Here is a 25,366-nt window from a genome sequence, read left to right as displayed (position 1 = left end):
AAGAAGTGCGTGGCATGAGTGAAGAAGATCAGATGTTCCAATTTCTGATTAGCGCGAGTTCGTTGGTTGTTGCTGAACTCAAGAAGCGCAAAATTCAGAGTGTCCAAATGGCTATTCAAGCGGTAAGAGAGCTTACCTGTTGGACAACAACTGAAGATGCGCAAATCTATGAAGGAAAACCCAAAGGAAAGGAAAAATCTGTAGGCAGTAAGCGCAAGCATGATCCAAAGGAAGATGAATTATTCCCTTCATCCCGAAAGTATACTGTAGCGCCCCCAAAGCTAGAAGCTGACTAATCCAAGATATTAACTAAACACAGAGGTACTAAGAATCTAAATCATATACTTAAGAATTCAATTAATAAATTTGCTACAAAACTTAACCCGAAAACTTGCCCTTCTCTAATATATATATATATATACAAAACCTTCTCTCAATGATACATATACAATAGTCGTTTAGTTTACAAACATAATATACACCATGATAAACATATCAACAGTTAACCAACTAACGAACTCAACACCTTGAAGCTTCCGCTGCGCAACTCTGATCTGTGTCTGAAACTGAAAGTGGGAATGGGTGAGCACATCATCCCTAAAAGCGGTTCCCGGTGGAAACAACAATTTAACTTTCAAGTAATCACTGGAATGATTTATATAACAATACATGTTTTTGCTAAACATTAAAAGACAACCAATTCACAGAAATAAATAATCATGTATATGGAACCAACTCCTTCGTCATATGTGTGCTAAACACACTCAATAATAATATTACAGTATATCTCCCTAGCCATTGCATAAAAGCTGAAAGTAAGTATGTATAAATGAAGGAGCAGTATCCTATATACTACAGATGGAAAATCTTATTTTCCAAGCATTCAAATGGAAAATCTTATTTTCCAAGCATTCATAGAGACAAAGAAAGCATTACAGCTCCTTTCCAAACCATGGAAAGATTAAAGGAATCAACAATACTTTCGGAATTTTAAATAAAACAATGCATGGAATACACAATCAGACAATGCATGAACTTGTTGAACAAAAACTTTTGTAAAAGAAAACAACAATAATCACAAAAGAGCTAAATGTAAATTTCCACCTCTTTTGATGACAAGCCACGCCTACCCCGAGATTCACGATCCATTGGTTCATCCTTTGAATCGATCATTGTTAATAAAGACTAAGTGTTAATCACACAAAAACTCTAAGAATCTAGCCAAAATGGCTCATACAAGAATCATACAAGTCTATCTAATGGTTCTAAGCCCATTTATGACTTCTACACCTTTTAATTATCTATCTTTAGCATAACTAAGAATTTACTAATCCAACTAGGTTGATTCTATGATCCATTAAATAAGTCTTACGACTATCTACAACTCTGTAGAATAAGCCAAAGGTCAATTCAGACCATAAGGGTCCAACCCAAATTCTATAGGAAATCTGACTCTAAACTCAAGCCCATTAAACAAACTCATTAATCCAAAGCCTGATCCTCCTGAGATAAATAACAGTCACTAGTGGTCAACATCTGGTCAACGGAATCACCTATCGGTCAACATCCAAAGTAAGGTCAAAGTCAACAGTATACTGTCTGGTCACTGAGTCAAACTGATTCAACTCAGGTTAAAAGGGTCAAGTCGACTCAGTCAGATTGACTGAATCAGATAAAAGGTTAAGTCAGCTAAACTGACTGGGATGACTAAAAGGTCTAAATCTATTGCAGCTTCACTTCAGCTAGAAAACTTACATTCTTAACTTCCATTTTAACATAACAACATCAATTCATTCATTCTTAAATAAACTTCAAAATCAACTTACAAATACAACAACAGCCTACCTGCAGTTGTAGTTCCAAGCTTTTACAGCAAACCCCAACTACAACTACAACTCCAAGCAACATCAATAACAACATTCATCCACCTCCAACATTACAACATCCTACCCAATATCAACTTCACTAAATCAACATCTTCATCAACTCACTTTAAATATAAAATCAGTTTACCTGCAATTGTAGCTCTAAGCAAGCCTCCACTGAAACCACCAAACAACAATCATCCAATCTACTACTGCCAGTATCCTTTCTATATGCTCAGATGTAACATAAAATATAAACCCCTTTACCAACTCCATAAATTTCAGCTGTAAGTTGACACAATCATTATCATTCCTTTATCCACATACCTTCATTTTACTAACCCACTCAACTAAATAACGATCTCACCATAATTGCAGTTCAACCCTGCTCCCTGCAACTTTACCTGCATCTCCATCTCAGTACCAACAACAGCTCTAACTTCACATCCTTCCAATTTCAGTTCGTCAGACTCAATCCAAGTTTCACTTACTCCAACAGTGTTACTAGCTCAGTTCAACTTAAAACCATTCCACTCCATGGATGTAATACCAACTCAACATTCACCAATTCCTAATCCAAAACTACCTGAAGTTCAAAACCCATTTCCATCAAATCTTACTATACACAAACCATCAGTTATCTTAACTTACTTGAAATTCAACATACTATAAACTTCTGTTTCATCATATATTCATCACATCCATAACTTATAAACTCATTAATTGAAATCAATAACTCTACTAAGTTACTGTGAGAGCAATTACCTCAAGATAGTTCTATTGCAGCAATTGAATTACTTTCTTCTTTGCCTTGAGATGATTCAACACCTCATATTCCACCAGCATCCATCAACTTCCCAATCACCTTTACTGTTTCTCAGAAACCCTAAAGTAATCCCCCAAATTCTCTTTTCCCAATTCGAGTTCTGAGCATCGATTCAAATCTCCTGATCGAGCAAACCCATCGAATAATTCTTCCTTAACCAACATCCTCAAGAACAAAACCCTAATTCTAATTTAGGGAAGAACAAAACCCTAACTCTTTGATTCCTCGATTAATATTATTTTATGCAACCAATTCCTTCAATTAGAATAATAATATTCTTCTTCTAAACATCTACTTAAAACCCATCTCAATTACTACCTCAAATCAGAGCTTCATCAACTCACAAAAACCCTAGAATTTCTATTCGATCTTCATCACAGCAGTACCAACGTCTTCTTCACAATTTACAAAAACTACATCTCCTTGTTCATCTAAACAACTTCACCAATTAATTCCCTCAAACAAAACTCAAGTTCATCTCGCGAAAATCAACAGAAGGAAAAACAGAGGGGAACCAAAGGAAGGAAGAAGAACGAGAAGAAAGAAAGAAAATGAAAGCAGATTAAAAGAATACGAATGATCTTATCTGCTTCAACCGGTTAGATAAGTCTAGGTGTGCACATACCCTACCCATACCCGCCTACCCTATCCTACCCGCCAGTTTTTTAACTGTATCCTACCTTATCCACTATTTGGCGGGTAGGGTGGCGGGTAAAGATTTTCTTAACCGCTAGTAAACGGGTAGGGTGGCGGGTATAGGTCATATCCTACCCACCCTACCTAGGGGTGCACATACCCTACTCATACCCGCCAACCCTACCCTACCCGCCAGTTTTTTAACCGTACCTACCCTATTCATTATTTGGCGGGTAGGGTGGCGGGTAAAGATTTTCTTGACCGCCAGTAAACGGGTAGGGTGGCGGGTATAGGCCATATCCTACCCACCCTACCCGTTGTGCAGCCCTAGATAAGACCAAAGAAAAAATGATAAAGGCACTCACCCAAATGATATGGACAGCCAGGTCGATCTACATTATGAAAAGACTATTTTGACCTTCATACGTATCTGATTACTTCTTCGTCTAATATCTGATTGACACGTTCGAGTATTCCATTCCACGTAACTTTTCGAGATCTATCGAGCGGTACTAATTTCGTATCTAAATCGTTGTTAGATTAATTTCTATTAAGTAAAGTTCGTGTTAAACTAATCCAGTTATTATCTGCTAAAACGTCTCTTGACTGGTCTATAGCGTTGACGAGCTCGAGGGTCTTTACATTCTCCACACCTTATACATTTTCGTCCTCGAAAATCAAACATCCTTTTAGTCTTCAAAAAAAACTCCCCACCTTATAAAATAATCTTATTTCTTATCTAAGCGCAAACAACAAGAAACAAAGCACAAACCTATATGACTTTCTACTACCGAAATTTATGGATCCAGGTTCAATAGATTAGTTTCTATTTCAATAAGTTACTGGTTCTAATTACGAGAAAAGATATTTTATACTGAAGTTTCTAAGTAAAATTTGGGATCTATCAGTCCACTAATAGAAGCAAGTCTCCCTTCTATGCCTAATGATACAAGAATACAGTTGCCCTGTCTAGGTTCGCGATTCCTGACAATGCCTACCTACGTAACAAGTATCACCCGAACACATCAGAATTACCAACCTCACTATTCAGCACCGGGGATTAACTAAATATTAATTTATTAAGATTAATTAGTCTCTAAACTTTTATCGTAATTTGTGTAAGTCTTATAATTTTACTTCGTAAAATATATAAATAGTTCACAACATTTTAAAAAATTTAGTATCATCAAAATTTTAGTAACATTTTTCGATTTTCATAATAATAATAATTTATTAATCTTTTCTTAAAATAATTTATTTATATTATTATTTATTTATTTTCTCAAAAGTTATTGTCTTAACTATATTATCATTGTCATTATTGTTTTACCAACTTTTTTCCTATTTGATTACTAGCTTAACTAAAATATGGTCAGAATAACTACTTAGTAATGATACTTAGTTTAATTTTGTTAAGCTCTAATCTTGTAAGTATAATTCTACTTCCACGTAAAGATTGATTTAACAGATTTTATTTATTCCGATTGAACCCGTATACTATATCTTGTTAAATGTTGACGTTGGTAATTTAATATGATTTAAATATGAGTCTGCATAAAATTATAATATATCCTAACAGTCTTTAGATTTTGTTATTAATGTAAAATGTATCCTATTAATATACGAATTTATTTTCTTTTAATTCTAATATTAGGCTAAGCATTCGAATACTATTATTACTACTTCATATATTTGTTTCATATTAAATATTTACTGGATCATTTGTTAGATTAAAGATAATTTTTGGTACAAGATTGCTAACAAGTTGAGTCTTTTTATTTATATATTATATCCTCGCTTTCTTACGTCTAACACCTAATAAGTATTATATTAACTATCTAATTTAAACACAAAATATATATTTAATTTGTCATTAGTTTATTTACAAAACTTAACCGTAGACAAGTGCTATTAGTTTCCCATAACTATTTAATCATAATTATTATTTTTATCGTTATATATTATATCGTAATTTTTGTTAGGTTAAATTCAGTATAATACTCATTGATAAATGTTAATCATTGCTTTATAAAAATTATTGCTACTATTTTATCATCTATAATCACTATAATAATATTTTTATTATTAACATTGACTGCTCTTACAAATATTATTGAGTCCCAAAAATATTATTAACACTTATGCAAATACAAATTGTTGATTCTACCTATAAGTCAAGGTATTCAATAAGTTCCAATGTGACTTTCAAGATTTATCAATAACACTAAGCTTACAATTTTTCTAATATTAATTAAAGTTCGTGTTAAACTAATCCAGTTATTATCGGCTAAAACGTCTATTGACTGGTCTAATAGCATTGACGAGGTGAGGGTCTTTACATAGGGGATGTTTCATTTGCAAAAGGTTTGCATTTCGCTAGAAGATGTCCACTAAAGGCGCAACTTAATGCATCAGTTGGAGAAGACTATGGGAGTCATTCTAGCAAGACTCGTGAAAGCCGAAGTGAAGGTTCAAGGAACAGACCACGCAATGAAATTTTTGCTCACTTTGACAAAGGAAGAAACTAAGCTAGAACAAGAATGAGTGTTGATGTCTCCATTGGTAACACTTAGTGCAGAAAACATGGTGTTTTTGATCTTGTTCTTATGTAGCTTTAGTTGTTGGTTGTTGCAAACTCTGTGTGTAAAGTTTGGTTGTACAGACTTTTATTTGAGTCTTTAAGTTTGTACATACTTTTCTTTGGTGTAAGCAAGTTGCTTCATTAATGAAGCTTTAGTTTTCCAAAATGATCGATTGGATCAATCATGTAATGGTACATGGTCTTACTATGTAAGAGCACTAATGAATGAAAGTGTTTTCGTTTATAAAATCTTGCCTCTTTATTTACAATGTAAAGCTAGTTCATGGGGAGATGTTGCGGTAGCATACTTAGCCTAACGTATGCAATAACGAGACAAGTTGAAAGATAATAAGAAAAGCATAGGACAAGGGTCCTAGTTGATGTGAAAATGATATTGTTGTTTGGGAATACAATATGGCACGATGGCGGATGGGCAGCGACAACGCAACCAATACAACAAGATAGAAATCATTCCATCAGCGAGCATGAGTTGGGAAGAACTCATGGCCTAGAGAAAGACACACACTTTCCAGGCAACAAGAAATGCAGTTCAAAGGAATAGTTGGAGACATATTGGCTTTGAAAGCATGACATATGGACAACTAAAAGGTTAGTTATGTTATGTCCAAAAGATAGTTAGTCACAATTACGGAGATGGGTTGTGTAACTCAATAGTTTTGCTTTAGCGAGTTAGGCAAATCAAACTCGTATGTTTCTGATTCGGGTATGCAAGATGACACATTAAGTACACAAAGTTTATACTTAACCACATTCATAGAAATGAGTTCTTGAATGACTTGCATAGTCATAATTTGCGAGGAATGAAATGTTAAGTTCGGGTGTCTTATGCAAAGAGAACCCCAATGCACTTTGTGACATGCTTCATGGAGGGAATGGATGACAACAGTTCAAGGCAGGTGCCAGCAAAATTGATTGAAAACGAAGGTCAAGTCGTTTATAAGTCCTTGTCATGTTGAGTTAGATGCAAAAGGAAAATTCGGAAGGCGAAAGGCTATGGCAATGATCGTAGTGATCAATTTAAGAAGAATCATTTCGTACGTACACTTAGACGTAAATGATTCAAGAAGTAATTCAGGCCTAATTTGGAGAAATTGGCTAAGGAGAATTACAAGTTTGCATTTGAGTAGTAATGCATAATTTGAGTAGAAGTTGAAGCGTAGTGCACAATGCAAAGGCCTGTCTCAAGTATATGAGATCAATAGAAAGGTAGTAAATCTAAGTGGTGCTGATGCTAAAGCATGGAAGTTGGCTAAAGGCATTTTGCAAAAGCCAGCAATGATTGTTGAATTTCAGAAAAGGTTCTGAAAGTGCATGCGGCGAAGTTAAGAAAAGGATAGTGTTTATACTGGGTCACGTTCAACGAGGGAGTTGAAAGAATTAGGTGGGGAGGTCTATGAATGGCCAGGAAAGTGGCGCACAATGATTGCGCGTTACAGTATTGCAGGCCAAGTCTGTGTCCGTCAATGATTGCGCGATACTGCATAGACTGTCAAGTGATAAGAATGGAAAAACCCTGCAGGGCCAGTGAAGCGCAAAGGTGGCTCTACAGTGTAAGGACATTGGAAAATTAATGAAGATTATTGGCCGACACAATGAAGCTTCATTGAGTGAAATGAAAGGAAAGGCCAAAGTGACAAGATGCAACATACAATGTTGGCATTAAGGAATATCCATGGAATTGAGTTGGCCCAAACTCAAGGATGATGCAAGAAGGTAGAATAGACCAAGAGTTGGTCTTTGCATTAGTTCAAGGCAGGGCCAAAGCTTTAGTAATGCAAACAAGCTAGTAATGCAAGAGTGGCATTCCTATTGTCAAACAAATTGGCTAAGTGAAACATATGACGCATGAATAACTAGAGAAAGCTTAAGGAGTTGGCCTTGATGATTGAAGCACGATTGACCGTGAATTAACTTAGAGGAAGAAGTCTACAAGTCCAAGGTTGTTGAGCATTGGATCAAGGCCGAGTTCAGTAAAGCGCAACAGTTGTGCAATACGTCTCAAGTGACGGTTATGAGTTGGTTACGAGCTTCACAAGCGTGCCAAAGGTGTAATACAATAAAGAACGATTATAAAGGAAGTTTTTAAGCGTGGGAGAGTGTTTGTAACTGCTTTGGAACATGTGTTGAGTGTTGGACCGAGTTTAAAGAGAAACTAGCCAAGGTGGCACTTTATAGACGGTTATGGAACTGCTCCATGAGACAGATGGCTGTCCCCTGCATGTGCAACACTTTTGCACGGTTTTTGGCCAGTAAATCTGTTGTATAAATATTCCTAAGGCATGGAAAAGTCATAAGGATTACATAGGAGATTGTGAGACTCAAATTGAGAGAGTTTTTATAAGGTTAAGGCTTGGTTGAAGAGGAACAAGTTTGTGTAAGACCCTAAGTGGGCAAGTTTTGTATATCTTCCCTTTGATGCAATAAAATGAGTAGATTGTGTCATGGTCTAAGTGTTCTTGGTTGGCTGATTTTTGTCAGTAATGTATGGCATTGTTTGAGTGCATTATGAGGTGCATTTGAGAAGTTAAGAGAAGTGAAAGAAGGCTAAACACTTCCGCTGCAGAACCTTTCTCTGGTAAAGGTTATTTTGTATTTGTTGTTGTTCTTTTGTTCTTGTGAGAGGATTACAACAAACACGGGGAGAGTTCTTATTAAACTGGTGCTGAAATGATATATCTTTCTAGGGAAAAGCGGATTGAGGAAACCAAGGTAACAATTTTTTTACGGTTGTTAATCATTTTTCTTGTTTAACAAAAGCTTGATTTTATTTCAAATATTTTGCTTTTGCTTAACAAAATTTCGGTATAATTGATATTTTCATTATGATGTATGGATTGATTATTGTGATTCAATTTTTTCCGGTTAAGAAAAACTATGTCAATTATATTGACTTATTGATTTGGTATCTTTTTTATTGTTTGGTATCAATTATTTTTACTTAACGAAATTTGGTGCAATTGTTGTATTTTCATTGGATTATCTTTGTTTCAATTGCTTCTGGTTAAGAAAAACTATGATAATTCAATGATTTGATTTATATCTACTGTTTTTGCTTAACGAAATACAAGGTCATTTGTTTAGTCCATTTGATTCCGGATAAGAAAAACTAAGTTAATTATGATCTTAGTTTAGGCTTATCAAATATAGGATTCGGTTACTCAAGTCTAATCGAAGTCCTTGACAAGAAAAACAAATTAATTAACCTAGTCTTTGTCTTGTCTAAAGGAAGGTCTAAGTTATTTTATGAATAATTAGAAACTGATAAGAAAAATTGAGTTAATTCTGATCTCTATTTGTGTCTTATCGAAATAAGCGACTGTACATACACAATCGATTTGGTTAAATAACTAAGTTATCTTAGTTGATTTATCAGACTAAGGGAAAATTGTTTCGGGCAATTATTTCCTTGATAACATACTAAAACAAGATTATTTTTATAGTTTTGGTTTTAGTATTGGTTATCTAAAATGGTGTGTGAAACCTTCGTGCTTAACTCTCATAGGTTGTACAAGTCTTATGGATTTGTAAGATCCTTCCGGTTTGCTCTTTTGTTTATTCGTTTCTTTGTGATTTTTTTTGACAAAACGGGGGAGAAATATATGGAGTAAACAACTGATTTATGATCACTAGAAAAGGATATATGTGCTTAAACGTTATATCTAATGAAAGAGCAAAGCATAGACTAAGAGGGAGAAACATATCATCTTGTTGTGATGTATTTCATACTACAAAAGAGGAATAACAAAGATGTTCATATTGAATATTTACCCAGCTTTCCTTTAGAGGGAGTAAAGCTTTTGTTATTCAAATGTCAACAACGACATTTATTTTTTTAAATATGTGCAGGATATTGTGTTGTTGAAACTTGGAATCAAGCATATGAAGAATGAGTTATTTTGTAATTCGTTTATCTCCATATGTAATAGATTTTTGTCACTAAAATTGACAAATGGGGAGATTGTTAGAGCATAGATCGGTTGAACCCACCAAGCGTTGGTATGTCAAGTTTGGTTGTCATATTTTAGTATCAAAACTCATCTAGAGTCGCTTGATTAATTACTAGAGTCAATTTAACCTATGTTATACTAGAAAGTCTAGGAATATTGAGACTTACAAGTATTACTCTAAAGAGCCGAAGAATGTCAAGAAGTAATGACTACAATGAAGACTCATCCTTCCACTTGAGGTTAGTAATATTGTCTTAACTTGTTTTCAAGTCTCTTTATATTGAAAACATAATATGCGAAGCCGTATTTATAACACTCTAGTGACTAGACTTGGTCACAACATTATGATCAAAGTATCAAGGAATTATATTGAATTACGAAGTATAACACTTATCTTTTGAAGTTATTAAATACGACACTAATCTAATCTATGTATATATTTATTTGATTATGTGTGGGATATATGTCTGATTTCATCCTAGGAAACCATGTATTATTACATTGGTTTAAGGAAGTAGATGTATAAACTTTTTTCATAATCGAAAGGGAAATCATAAATGTGTAGGTCCGGTTTTCATTGAAGATTATTTGGATGACCAATACAAGATGACAAGGCAGAACCATTCTTAACTTATGTTGAGAAACAATGTAGAACCGGTCATAGCCTATATTGTGTGACAAGGTATAACCGATCCTAACTAGTATTGGAAGATAAGGTATAACCGGTCATAAACTATATTGAATGACATGGTATAACCAATCCTAACTAGTTTTGGGAAGCATAGTATAACCGGTCATAACCTATATTGGGATTCATGGTATAACCGATCCTAACTTAGTTTGGGAGTCATGGTAGAACCGGTCCCAAGAGCAAACCGAGTTTTCAATATTCACATATTTCTTTATGTTGTGTGTGAACTTGGAATTAGGGTTTGCTAAAATAGGAAACTTCTAGATGTCGATATTATTTGAACATGTGCATAACTCTTATCATTAATTGTTCAAAGATATTCCTTGATGCTCAAGGTGATCCCAAACCGAAATATTGAAAAAAATTTAATTATGATTTTTGATTTTATATGTTTGACATTTATTGGAATTAGGAAAACCGAAATTAGGTACTTTATTGCATATCTTGATAATATTTTCAGTTTTGGAATTTCCTTGTTGTCCAAACAACTCTGGTCTATAAATACTTGAGTTTTCATTTCTTGAAAACTATCCTACGAGCCAGGAAAACTCCATTCGTGTTTTTTCTGGTGGAGCCGTCTATCCGGAGAGGAAAGTACCCTAATTAGGCGAAATCTCTTACGACCGCTCGTTTAAAGACTTTTGTGGGATCAACAAGCTCTACGAGAACCGTTGGTGGGAAATTATATAATTGCATTGTTATTTTAGTTTTCGATTATTGATTTGATTGACTAACAGTTGTTGAAACTTTGATTGCACCTAGTTTGGTTATTCTTGAGAGCCTTCTCTTCTGACATAAGGATTACTCAAGCTAGATCACAGTATCGACGAGATCTTTAGAACTGTTGTTAGATCTAAAGACATCTTGTGATAATCCACTGTTAACAGACTCCGTTCCGTGCGTAATTGATCACAAGAGGACTCAAGTTTGTGTTGTGCAGGTTTTAAGAAGGCAGAAGATCTGAAGACTTAAAGAAGAATTTATCTAATTAGTTTTTGTATCTTGTGAGTTTGTGCACACATCTTGATCGGATGGGATCCAACTAGATCTTGTTTATCTTTGATATACTTGTGATTATCTAGTTGATAAAATCGGCATCACTTTATAGTTTCTCTTTGAGTTCTATATTGTTTGATTGCAAATACGGAAATTTATTATTTCGGTAATTAATATTTAGATTGATCTAACCAGACAATGGAGTTTATTAGATTAAACATAAGAGCCTTTGTCGATGACTCAACATATCTTTCCTTAAAGATTAAATAGAGTGGTTACCAAACAAATTTGTTCCTTTACTGTTTGGATACGATCAAAAGGAGTTGAGTACATAAAGACTTTACTTGGTAAAGCAACTTGAGATAGTGATTTCTGTCTTGAGATTCACGTGCATGACCAAAAAGTCGAAGACGCAGGGATACTGAGGAAACTAAGTAATTAGGGGTAGTTTACTTGGTCTCAACTATACGAAGTTGGCTTATGTTCTTTATACATCGGCTTAATTCTGAGAGCATTCAAAACTGGACTAGGTCCCAGGGTTTTTATGCATTTGCGGTTTCCTCGTTAACAAAATATTGTGTGTGTCATTTACTTTTACATTTCACAATTATAATTGTTTTGGGGGAGATTTTGTGTTTCTCCCTCAAAATAAATAACTATTTTATATTACCCTTTTAGAAATAACTAATTGGAAAAACCCCCTTTTTTGTTATCTTTACCGTCTACTCAGTTAGATACCTTTTTGACAGTAAGAGTGGTTTTCATGCCTTCCATTAATCTAAAGGTCTTAATTAAATATAAAGAGACGTGTTAGTAATGTATACTCTTCTCGCTATAACACTGGATTATTACATGAACCACGAAGACAAGATTCATGAAACAGAAGCTCAATCCAATCTAATCTGACCTATATTAACCTAATACCCACAATTCAAGAAAAAAAAGGGCTTTTTTTTATTTTGACTGACCCATCTTCACCATTTTCATGAAGACCACTGTCGCCGCCATTAGAAACACCGCCGTGCTGCCATTAATTTTTCAAAGAATAAACATTCCTATAATTCATCAATATCAGGAATATCAATTCATTTCAATGTTGTTTGTCACAATTTTCCCCCCAAGAAATCAGTTGAAGATATGTTTGCTATAAAGTCGATTAAGGTATGACAGTGAGAGTACTAGAAGTTAGGGTTTCATTTCTTAAGGCTGCAAAGTCGTTCTCCATGATCTCGCTGGATTTGTAGTAGTCGCAGTCATCGTCACCATGAATTCAATTTCGATTCTTTAACTATTTGTCCAATTTTTCTTCTCTTTCAATCCCCAATCTAAAACAACAAATCACTAAAACCCATAAATTCAATTTCGCAGATCTGCGAGAAATTTCAAACCAAGGTTGAAATTATCGTTACAGTGAAATGAAATTTAGGGATTTTTATAGATGATGAATGATTGATGTGATTGAGAGAAAAGTGTGAACAAGAATCGAAGGGGTTTTTGCTTTGGATTATTTGGATGATTGTGAACGGTAACCAAGGGAATCTGGTGTTGGAAGGGGATGAAGGTATGGTGTTAGAGCAATAGAGAAGACGAGATAGAGAATAAGAAACGGTGACAATGAACTTGTTTTAATTTACACACAGTAAGTTGCACGTGCACAACTAAGTGCATTATAACGGCAGTTATAACCGAAAGGGTGTTTTGCCAAGTAATTTATAAAGGGGTAATGCAAAATAGCTATTTATTTTGAGGGGAAAACACAAAATACCCCTTGTTTTTATTATAATTAAAAGTAAATACACTTGTGCGTGAATCCTAATCACTTGATATTGATCCTATAGTAAATCGGTTTCGGACCGTAACTATTATCAAGTGAATATATTTAAATTGTATTGTCTCGAATTTCTCCATAGACGATCACTTAAGATATCAGACTTATAGGTTGAAATAAAAAGATTTGGTGTATTAGTGTATCCTCGTCTTTTCAGTATTTTATTGGTTCATCAACCAATACTCAATTGGTCCATGGACCAACATTTGGTTAGTCAGTCGACCATTTTATTATAATCTCTCCTTGTCATTCGAATGACTCATGACACATGGATCGAGATGAACCTTCTATGATCATTCAATAATGATTATTTTTACAACTTCCTACCAAGTGCTCAACACACCAATATAATGGTTTATGACCGATCTAGAATTCTCATTAATTTATGCTCATCAACTATCATTATTGCTTCATCTAGCATGATGATATGTCACAATCATCAATGACCTAATTCAACATCTATGGTCCACAAAGCATGTTGCTGTTCCAGCAAGCACTTCATGCTTCATCCATCATAACTTCGTTCAGTTCATCAGTTAAGACTCATAGTCTAACTAGGTCAAAGACTGACCATATAAAATACGTCTATGAAGCATAATTTCACATGAGACACCAATTCATGTCACATGAGGTGTACAATATTATGGTTTTGGTTTGGCGGCCTACAACACGTGTGATATGCAATATATCCACGATGAGAAATGTGAATAAATCGTGCTGACAATTAATGAGTAAATGGAATAGTGGATGGTCAATCAACCAAATTTTCCACGGAAAGTGGAAGTGGTTTTTGCATGTTCTATCACTTCATCATTCTTCCACTTCCATCAACTGTCACCACTTACAGGAGAATGATGTGCTGCAGTAAATAGGTTCCTCAACCTATGGTTTGCTAAGACAACAAAACAACAGAAACAATTGAATCGAGTAAGAATCATCATTGTCAATCATCAAACACTTATAGATAATTTTCTCACCTACACAGAGGATTCATCTTCAAAGCAGTTCAAAAGATCACATTATCAATCGATCAATATCCACTGATCTCCAAACATTCTCAGCTTCCCTCCCTATAGACCGAGCCTTCTCCTTCCTTGTGACCGAATTGAACCCGGAACGACCAATATCTTGGTTTAGGCCAGGGTCCTATATATTAGTCTCTCGAACTCAAAGTACTCCCATACAATATATTTGTTTAAAAGTTCAGATGATTTGTTTCATCAAGCACTTGCCTCTTCCACCACTTTTTACCGGAAAACCAGGGAATCGTTTTTGCCCGCAAATAAATTGGTGACTGCAGAGTATTGATCTATCGGTCGCAGGCTCACTCCTTCAAATATCGTCGGTATTAGTTCAGATTAAAACATTTCCTAATTCTAATCGCAGTCTCTCAAACGACAATATCCCTCATGCTTATATCATTAACCCTCTCCTTTCCAATGACACAATCAATGACGAGATTCCATCCTTGATCGAGTTATCACGAAGATAAGAAGCCTAGGAATGGAATATAGCACGATTTGAAGAGGCAATAAATAATATATTTAACTTCTTTATGAATTTAACGACGGAGCTAAGCATAAAACATCCATCACTTAAGACCGATTTCTTGACTGGCGTTCCTTCTCAGATCGACAGCTTCACTGCTTGTAAAAAATCGAAGGGCCAAGAGGCCAGGTGTCTGGTCAAAAACTTATATAAATTCTTGCACTTCTTCAAGGGCTAGAGTGCAGACACGTTTGCTTCACTAAGTCAAATGTCATCTGATTTGATCTCACCATCTCCGAAGGTCACCGAAGTATCCATGGCGGCTGATCCTTCAATAAACAACATCACCTTCACTGAAAAAGACAGGATGACATAAGAGGGACATAACCACGCTTTATACGTGACTACACATATCAAGGATTCAGAATTCAAGAGGGATCTCATCGACACAGGTGCTACAACCAACATCATCTCTTTCAGAACACTGCCAGAGCTCCATAAAGCAAAGTTGTCCATTATCCTGGTACGATGAAGTATTTCGAAGAGAACCTGACTAACACATATGGGTACGTTCACCTAGATCTGAAAGGCGACTATAGCTTCACGACAACAAGGTTTCTTCTTCCACCTATCATTAATGTATGAAGACCATGTCCAATAATAAGATTATCTGTATCATCTTCGTCTACTTATGCTTTGGTTTATAATGCTGAGTTCTGAACCACGAGAAGGCATCCCTGATAGCAGAATTTACAGCACACCACTCCTCGTCGTCAATCGAGAAATCTGATAAGATGTAATCCTCAACACCTGCAGTGGAGACCAAAGCGCCTAAGCCACTTCTACCTGCCAAGCCGCTCAAGCGTCATCCTGCTAAAATTCCAACTCGTTCTCACATCGAGAGAGGGACTCATTTTGGACCAGCTATGACACAGAAGGTAAATTCATATGCCTTCGACAATGAGATTAGCAATTGACAGATGAGACTGGTGGAAGATCTCCCTGCCCAGAAGAGTGTTTCCAAAATAGTGAGTCGCGTGAAGACGAAGTCCAGGATGTTCCACGAAAACTATAAGATGACACTGCTTCCACAGCTGATGCTCTCGAGACGAGCAACATCGGAGCAGAAGAAAGTCTAAAACATGTCTGATAAGCACGTAAGTGCGACGCATTTACATCCATAACTACATTAGCTAGGACTCGTTATTGGGCTAATAGTATTATTTTAATGCTTTTATAGAAAGTACGAGAAAATTCGATCAACCCGAAAAATTAATGGCCAATAAAGTAGAGACTAAATAGCCCCTGCGGCTAAAATTACCACTAAACACACTCACGACAGAAGATGAAATGGTGAAGTTCTTTTTTTTTACTCGGTCAATAAAATAGATAAACAAGCAAAAACTGTACAAGTCCTAGGCTATAATGAGCTATCCATGGACTACCAACAAAACTAGCCTATTTAAAACGAAAATAAACCTCACCCGTCCATTCTACAGAAAGCATAGAAATTGGTCTCCGCTCATAAAACTCAAAAATGTCCTCATCTAGAAAACAGGCTTGCTTAGCCGAAGCATCTGCAGAAAAATTAACTTCCCTAAATTTATGAATTTAGTGAATATTGGAGTAGAAATTCCTCGCCAATCTCCACTTCTGACTTAATTGCCAAGGTAAACCCTCATTTTGAAAAGCTCGAATGCAACTCATCGAATCAGATTGTACGCAGATATTCCTAAAGTTCCACCTTCTAGCCAACATAGCACCATATATAACTGCGAACACTTCCGCATAAAAGTTTGTCTGCAATCCCAGTCCAACGCAGAGGACTCCCAAAATAGCTGCGTTTGCATCACGAAATGTAACGCCAGCACCAGCCGGGCCTGGATTCCCAAGGGACGCACCATCACAGCAAATCATGATTTCATCTTGGTTAGGAGGACACCACCTTACCTCAATTGGAGAAGAAACTTTGCACGATCTATGCTTCACTTTGAAATAATTTATGATGCGTAAGTCCTCCATTGTATTATTCATATGGCCCTTCATCCGTATTAAGTTATCACGAATTAAGTGATAAACTCTACCTTTAAAACCTAGCCAATGCACAACAACACCTTCAAAATAAACTTTGTTGCGCAGCCTCTATAACTCCGTAGTGATTGCAAGATTAGCAACCAACCACAGATCCTTAATCATCCTGCTGCACCCTTTAGCAGCCTTATACGAAGCCACCAAATCTTCTCTTGGTTGCAGATTAAAACTACGCGTCGCCCAAGCCCAAATTCTCTTGGCAAATCTGCACTTCCAAGTAATATGGCTAAGAGTTTCGCAATCCCGTCTACACAAACGGAACATTGAAGGAAACCACCCTCCAATCTTGTTAATGACGTTATCATCACTAGCACAACACTTCTTTGCCCAGACCTTCCAATGTTGAACACTTAGAGTAGGGTGCACAATTGGCCGAGAAAACAAAGTTGCAACTGGCAGAGTTTCTGCATTCTCTCTAATGGCATCCTTTGCAGATTTAACTGAGAAGACTCCTTTGCTATCTAAATCCTAAATCTTATAGTCATCGCCCCCAACATCAATATTGAGCCGAACCATCAAATCCCGTGTGCTTTGAAGAATAGTCCAAGCACCATCAACAATGATATCACTCACCTTAGCCTTAAATTCATTAGGGCCTTTGGAAGTAATACCTAATCTCTTCGCAATCGAAAAATCACCAAGCCAATTATCAAAGAATAAGGAAGTATTAGCGCTATCACCTATAATTGACCTAGTGTGTTGCTGCACAAAATCATAAACCCACCTGATTCCAAGAAAAACCGTAGAACCAAGTTTGTAATCAATCAAAACTCCATTCAATTTGAAATACTTCGCCCTCAAAAATCTGGCCCAAGTCTTGTCCGAATCACGAATTGAAATCCATAACTTCATAAGAAAAGCCTTGTTAACATCAATCAATCTTCTAAGGCCCAGGACACCTTCACGTCTTGAACAACACAAGTTGTCATATAAAACCGTAAAAAACTTACGCTTCTCCGCATCACCCGACCAAAGAAAATTCCTAATAGCCCTCTCAACCTGTTTAATGATATTGCAAGGCCATTTATAAACAACCATAGAGTGAATAACATAACTAGCAATCACCGTTCTGATCAAAACCAGTCTAGCTTGAAAAGATAAGAGTTTACCCTTCCAACCAGCCAACTTGTCCATAATCTTTTCAACCACCTGCCTGACATGAATGTGCCGCACAATTCCAGGCTTTGATTGAATTCCCAGATATTTATCCGAAAATAAAGATCTTTCCATGCCCAAATAATTAGCAATAGCAATACTCCGAGAATAAGTGGCACCACCATAATAAAATTTTCTTTTTGCATAATTTACGCACTGGCCTGAAGCCTTCTCATAGACATTAAGCATAGTCTTCAAATTTTGCAAACTATGAAGATTACCTTTGCAGAAATCAAGAATATCATCCGCAAAGAGAAGGTGTGTTGGAGCCACACCTTTCTTACTAGCCATTTTGTGCATACTTCTTTTAGAAAACAATTTAGAGAGATTACGACTCAAAATATCTTCAATAAGAACAAAAATCAAAGGTGAAAGAGGATCACCTTGGCGCAACCCTCTAGTGATGCTAAAGAAACCCTCCAGACTGCCATTTATTAGCACAGAAATCCTAGCCGAACTAAGAATACTATGAATCCAAGAGCACCAGGTTTCAGAGAAACCATATTGACGGAAAACTTCAGCTATAAAATCCTAACTTACAATATCAAAAGCTTGAGCAAATTCAAGTTTTAAGCCGACATTACCAAAGTTCCTTGGCGCAGAAATCTCATTAATCAATTCAGACGCAAGAGCTATATTTTTATGAATGTTCCTTCCCTTAATAAAAGCCACTTGTTCTTCAGAAATCAGTCTATTCAGAACCGTACCAAGCCTGGTAGCCAAAAATTTTATAATGATTTTGAAGAAAAAATTACTCAAACCAATAGGCCTAAAATCCTTAATAGCATCTGACCTTGTGTTTTTTGGAATGAGAACAATAAAACTAGAATTAATGCCATTAGGAATTTTCCTCATCAACCAACAATTTTTAATGGCACTAAAAAGATCAGTAGCAATAATATTCCAACAATGTCTGTAGAAAGAACCTGAGAAACCATTTGGGCCAGGAGCCGAATCCGCTCCCAAGTCAAAAACAACTCTCTTAATCTCGTCTAGAGTTGGCACATCATCCATAATAGAACTCTCAAGGTCTGACATTCTTTCATGCTCAAATTCAAACAATTTTGGATCAATGACAGCCGCTCCACCATTAAACTTTTCCTTATAGTGATTGACAATGAAATCTTTAATTTCATCCTGCAAAACCAAAGTAGAGTTAGATGAAATCCTAAGTTCAGATATTGTATTTTGACTCCGCTTCATACGAATGCTATTATGAAAAAATCGAGTGTTTTGGTCACCATCCTCCAACCAAGTAACTCTCGATTTCATCTTAAGAATTACTGCAAAATCAGTCCGCTCTGCATCCCTAGCATTGTTGGCATCTGCCACCTTGGTGAATTGGACTTCATTCACCGGATTTGAATCTAGAAGATCATTTTCAGATTCAAGACTAAGTTCAGCATGTTTCAAATGAAATTGAACATCACCAAAAACAGTTCTATTCCATAGCTTCAAGACTTCCTTCAAACGTTTTAACTTTCCAGCAAAAAAAAAAGGAGGCGTACCAACAAGGTGCAAATTCCAGTTATCTTCTACCAGCTGCATAAAACCCGGATGATCAAACCACATCTTCTGGATCCTAAATGGAGCTCTTGCCGGCCTTGGGCTGTCAAAAGCAAACCCAAAAAGAGGGGATGATCTGAACAGATCCTTGGCAAAGCTTTGCACCTCCAATTTTCATATTTGTAACTCCAAGCATCATTCATAATCTCCCTATCATTCCTTGAAACAATACGATGATCACCACTATGACAATTAGACGAAGTATATTTTTTTCCAATAGAATCTGCTTCCACTAGCCCATTATCAGAAATCCAACCTCGAAATTCATTCATATAAGTACTTAAAGTTGGCCTACCGCCCTTCTTTTCATCTAGACGAAGAACACAATTAAAATCACCAAGCACCAACCAAGGAATAGATATAAAACCCAACCCCAATTGTTTCCACAATAATCTCCTTGTAACCGGATCCCAAGAAGCATGCATTGCCGTAATCCAATCACCATCAAAATCTAAAGTAATAGCTTGTTTAGAAGAAGATAAAATACCTGGTCTTGCCAAAGAATTCTTCCACAGAACCCATGTGTTACCTTTTTCACCAACATCCTCATTAGTGATAACATCTTCACAAAAATCATCCAATCTCAAAGACCTAACAAAATGTGTAGTGCAAAAAACTTTCGGTTCTGCAATACAAATAACATCAGGTTTGTGCAAGTGATAGAGCTCCTTTAACTTGGCCTTTGCACCATCTTTGGCCAAGCCTTAAGCATTCCAATAGAAAACCCTCATTGATTACCCCTATCACGTGGAGGGCTTGTTGAACCCCTTAATTTCATCTTATTTCTTGTTTCAACATGGCTAGTACTCTCCGCAGGTTTAGTGCCCGGTTTCTTTTTGGCTTAGTTTTTGTAGTGCCAGCCACTTTCTTTTCCAAAGTTTATTGCTTCAATTTGTCTACCTATGCCTTCTTTTCCCGCTCCTCCTGATCCATCAGAGCACTCCATTCAATCTTCTTAGATTCAACATCTTCAGGATTAGTACTTGGTTGCGAAGTATCAGGAGGAATATCAGAGACAACCTCCTCCGCCTCTTTGTTAACTTCTTCAGTTCCAGATTCAAATCTGTTTGATAAAGTTATATTATCTACAGAATTTTCCAGAGATGATCTTCTAGATGTTTTAGTAGCAGCACTAAAACCAGCCTCGTCAACAGGTTCCAACACAGAATTTGTAGGGAGCAAACCTGTAGTTATAGTTTCAACAAGGTTTTCAATACTATCTTGAACAAAAATGCTCTCAGCTTGCTTCTTCTGCTCAAGGGCCAGTTTCCTCTTCTTAAGTGATAGTTTTCTAAGGGTCTCAACCCTAGTATGCGCCATTTCTTGCTCAATTCTGGCCACCTCCGCATCTCTTTGCAAATCATAAGTCTTTTTCTTCAATTTTTCAAGTTTTTTAATAGCATCAAGTTCTTCATCATCCACCAAGTCAACATCCTCAGAAGAAATCATGACTAAAGCAGAACTTAAAGCACCATCATTATGCATCCCCGCAGCAACAGAAGAAGCGCAATCTTTGCGCTGGCTTGCACTATCTTTGCACCTCTCCGAATTATCACTATGCAGAGCATCATCAGACGCACCAACATTGTTAACTGGAGGAATATATTCATCAACAACACTCGTTGAAGGGCTATCAATATATCTGTGGGTCTAGCAAAAAGCTTTGTAATTAGGACTTTCTTTGTTGGATTAAGTAATGGTGGCGTAGTTTTTGGATCAGATGGAGGAACGTCCGATTGATCCACCAGATTTGGGACTTTATCCATTGATATTTTCTTCTTCTTACAAATTTTTTATAGCTCAGCAATCTCAGCTTCAATTCTGTTCTTGATCTCTGGATCTTTTTCAGCATCAACTTTTTCTTGTAAATCCCTACGTTTCTTAATACGACACTCAACATTAATATTACCAATGGATATGCAGTGATCACAAAAGCTAGGCCGATTAAGGATTTCGTAGTTTTGAACAAAAGATTCCTCACCATCTTCACCATTCATAATAATCTTACCAAGTGGCTTCGAGAAGTCAATATCAATCAAAACCGCAGCAAAATAACCATACTCATAATTTAAGGTTCGCGGATCAACTGCACATGGCTTACCTAAACCTCTGGACATTCTAAACAATGATTCTTCATCCCAATATTCCCATGGAAGAGCTGGAAAACGAACCCAAACAGCATCCCTTGTAACCTTGTCCGACTCAGAATCAAACATTGGCATCCATGGCTGAATTTTAAGCTGTTGCTCATTAATCTTCCACGGACCATCATAGCTAACCCTCTTGCGATCATCCTCATTGTCTAACTTGATAACCAAATAACCTTTAATCCACGGAATAAATTGAACCGAACCCCCCAGCTTCCATTGATTCAATAACTCCCTTTTAACAACATCAAATTTGAGTGTTCTAAAATCTAAACGACCAACCAAACTAAACTTCCAAACATCTTTAATTCTAACGTGAGTTTCACGCGAAATCGTAATAATAACTTCACCTGTTGATGTTCTAACTGGAGGATGTGACAAAGAGTCCGCATCAATCTTATATAGAACATGAGTTCTCTTCTTAATTATGGATTCCCATGATCGATTACCACCATTACCCGCAACCATATTACCATCTACAACCTGTTTTCCAGAACCTCTATAATTAGGGTTATGGTTAGAAGTTTCCTTCGGCCTATAGAACTGTCGTGATCTTTATTTCGAGCATGATCTAGCATGGTTATCATTGTTGAAGAAACGACCACGTGCATGATATGCAGGCTGTGATTGTTCGCCTAAATCAGTCGGAACTTGATTTTGCGCCATGAACGCGCAAAACCGAGAAAGCTTGAAATGCAAAGAATAGAAAGGGAGAAAAAAACGGAGCTCCTTCCCGTCCAAACCCTAGGTTTTGCTATCTTTTTTTGAAATGGTGAAGTTCACTAGTGACTAAAGGATATAGTACCCAGTTACGTCCAGAAGTCAAGATAACACAGAGAATTCTCTTTGCTTAGTCAAGCACCTGAAGAGTTAAACGAATAGTGGACACGTGCTTATGTTTTCACCACCACATTTCCAGGTGGAATGCCTAAGGGTCAATTCCATTTCCTATCTAAAAAGCCGGTGGCTATTCTGTTTAGCACTCACCGAGATATGTTGATGATGAACCGAGATGGAGAGAGTGAAATCGTTCTTAACTATAACAATTCCTTATCTATCTGCCGATAGAGCTCGAGCTCTTACAATAACACCAATGGATTTTTAGGGGTTTACAAGATTAAAACCCGTGCTACGCACCGGGAATGCTGGAATTTTTTACACTGTTGATTCATGTTCACTGAGGCGGGGCTTCGCCCCGCATCCGTCCCAATGAGCATTCTGATAAGCTATGTAGAATTACTATCCAAAGAACTGAGAATTAACAATTAAAACTATGTAGTTAAAGTTTTTAATAATAAAACGTATAATACTATTATAATCTAAAATCTCACATGGTTTTGAAACTCTTTATAATACCATTATAATCAAAAGATCTCAGAAATTAATAATACTATGCAACTTAAAAATAAAAAAGGAAAATCATAGTAATATTCTACCTCAAAACCCCAATAAAGACTTCCAGTAGGGACATATCCTTTATGTAATTCACCCGCTATACACTCCCCACATTCCTTACATACGATCTCATAGTGCTTCCCGTCGAAGATGATTTAATTAAGAAAATGCAATGATATATCTTTGTTCGCAAATCATACTTAAACCCAAGCGGCCAACTCAATTCCTCTTCGAGGCTCCGACTCCATATAATTAAATAAAAAATCACAATCACTATATAGTTGTATCAATATCTGAAATTAGAGTCACTAAAAAGAAACATAATATATTAATATAAAATAGATTTCCAACTTTAAATATTACAAAGTGTACGAAGTGCTTCCCGTCGAAGATGATGTAATCAAGGAAATGCATATATATATGTTCAGAAATCATATACTTGTGTTAAGAATCAGTTGCCAATTCAACCGCTCTTCCAGGTTCAAGTCCCTCTAGTTAAACGAAAAATCACATATTCATTATATAGTTGTATCAATATTTGATATCAGAGACATTAAAAAAATAATATTAATATAAAATAGATTGTGAACTCTATATAGTGCAAAACATATGAAGTGATTCCCATGACATATCTTTCTTCAGAAATCATATAATTATGTTACGAATCAAGCAACCAACTCAACTGCTCTTCCAAACTCAAACTTTCGGTGGTTAAATGGAAAATCACACTCATTATATAGTTGTATCAATATTTGATATTATAGGTACTAAACAATTTATGATATGAACATAAAATATATGGCAAATTAACTTTAAATAGTGCAAAGCATATGAAGTGCTTCCCGTCGAAGATGATGTAATCAAAGAAATGTACTGAAATATCTTTCTTCGAAAATCATATATCTGAGTTAAAAATCAAACGATCATCTCAACTTCTCCTCCAGGCTCCAACTTCCTGTAGTTAAATTATAATTGTATCAATGTCTGATATTAGAGACACTAAAAAAAACACAGAATTAATAATATTATAATAAGAAAACTGAATAGGTGGAGGTGTACTATTGCTAATCATCCAGATAGTTTCAACAAGCATGTTCACCCAATGCTAAAAAAACACTTGCAAACTACTGGAAGATTTGAAACAATTAAATATCTACAAAGATAAGCTTTTATTGAATGAAACTTCGGCAGAACAAACTTGGCCGTTACTTTTAAACTTCAGTTTTACCTGGTGATTTCTCTTAGATCATGGTCATGATTCCATCTTATATAGTTATCCTTATTGTCCCTGTCTTGGTAATATATAGTAGATTTCATAAGGTTAATGCTTCAAAAAAAAAATATCATAAGGTTACATTACAATAAAAAAAATGCAGTTCAATTGCTACAACAAATTACACAAATTAGTCTACTTAATTAACAAACCAATCTATGTATCCCAACAATAATTTTTCTTTGAAGATCCATTTTTCTCTATGAGCCATAAAACAACTCTAATCGTATCGGCGAAGGTATCACAAATGTGACTCAATACGCTTCTCCCTAAGTAAGCTGCTTCAAACTGTGTAAGGTTCAATACGGCTCATTAGCGACTCAGTTTCTGCCGTAGACTATTAATTTCTTCTTTTGTTATGGACCTTGATGACTATTACATAGAGAGAGAGGTAAGATCCATTATAAGAACATAAAATAAGAGCATTTGTTATTGAGTTGTTATCCACAAAAAGTTAGAGAACATATTTGGATCAACTCATGCACTTAACTGAAAAGCTTTAACTTGTAAATAATGGTCACTACAAAATGAGCAGAATTTCTAACCATAAACACATTTTCTTCTCTCCCAATAAGAAACCCATTTTTCCACATAAAAATATGAATTGAGGGCATCAATTTATTATTATGGCTGATATTAAATAAGAGATCGAGACATCCAATTGATGTCTATGTTTATCTCAATGTTGAAAGATACAGGGCTAAAATGCAGACTCTTATAAATATGTTTATGGTCAGAGTTATTGTCTCTCCGCAATGGAAAAACCACAACAATATACTCTTATAAATCCATCTCTGGCGAAGCAAATATATAATCATGTATTTCTCACACCCAAGCCATTATATTACAACCATGTACCT

The 25,366-nt window shown here is 35.9% G+C and overlaps 3 protein-coding genes across 3 annotated transcripts; all 3 read right to left on the bottom strand.

Annotated features, from left to right (window-relative positions):
• Positions 1-16,490: 16,490 nt before the first annotated feature.
• Positions 16,491-16,901, bottom strand: LOC113305600 (14.7 kDa ribonuclease H-like protein). Its single transcript, XM_026554617.1, has one exon. It carries the CDS (start codon positions 16,899-16,901, stop codon positions 16,491-16,493), a length of 411 nt encoding a protein of 136 aa, XP_026410402.1.
• A 120-nt stretch (positions 16,902-17,021) lies between these two features.
• On the bottom strand, positions 17,022-18,416 carry LOC113305597. Its single transcript, XM_026554616.1, has 2 exons — positions 17,544-18,416; positions 17,022-17,438 (listed from the first exon to the last, which is right to left on the bottom strand). Exons 1-2 carry the CDS (start codon positions 18,414-18,416, stop codon positions 17,022-17,024), a joined length of 1,290 nt encoding a protein of 429 aa, XP_026410401.1.
• A 3,068-nt stretch (positions 18,417-21,484) lies between these two features.
• On the bottom strand, positions 21,485-22,306 carry LOC113305596. Its single transcript, XM_026554615.1, has one exon. The coding sequence runs from the start codon at positions 22,304-22,306 to the stop codon at positions 21,485-21,487; it is 822 nt and encodes a 273-aa protein (XP_026410400.1).
• Positions 22,307-25,366: the final 3,060 nt, after the last annotated feature.

The sequence above is a fragment of the Papaver somniferum genome, chromosome 8 (genome assembly GCF_003573695.1).
Source record: "Papaver somniferum cultivar HN1 chromosome 8, ASM357369v1, whole genome shotgun sequence".
Taxonomy (NCBI): Eukaryota; Viridiplantae; Streptophyta; class Magnoliopsida; order Ranunculales; family Papaveraceae; genus Papaver; species Papaver somniferum.
This window is presented reverse-complemented; position numbering and strand designations above follow the sequence as displayed.

Bases quoted from the DNA above. Each gene is read 5' to 3' on its own strand.
- LOC113305596 (XM_026554615.1), bottom strand. From the start codon at position 22,306: ATGGTTGCGGGTAATGGTGGTAATCGATCATGGGAATCCATAATTAAG.
- LOC113305597 (XM_026554616.1), bottom strand. From the start codon at position 18,416: ATGGCTAGTAAGAAAGGTGTGGCTCCAACACACCTTCTCTTTGCGGAT. The intron at 17,439-17,543 runs GTGAGTGATATC...TATAAGATTTAG, and splicing joins CTAATGAATTTAAGGCTAAG to GATTTAGATAGCAAAGGAGT.
- LOC113305600 (XM_026554617.1), bottom strand. From the start codon at position 16,901: ATGGAGGACTTACGCATCATAAATTATTTCAAAGTGAAGCATAGATCG.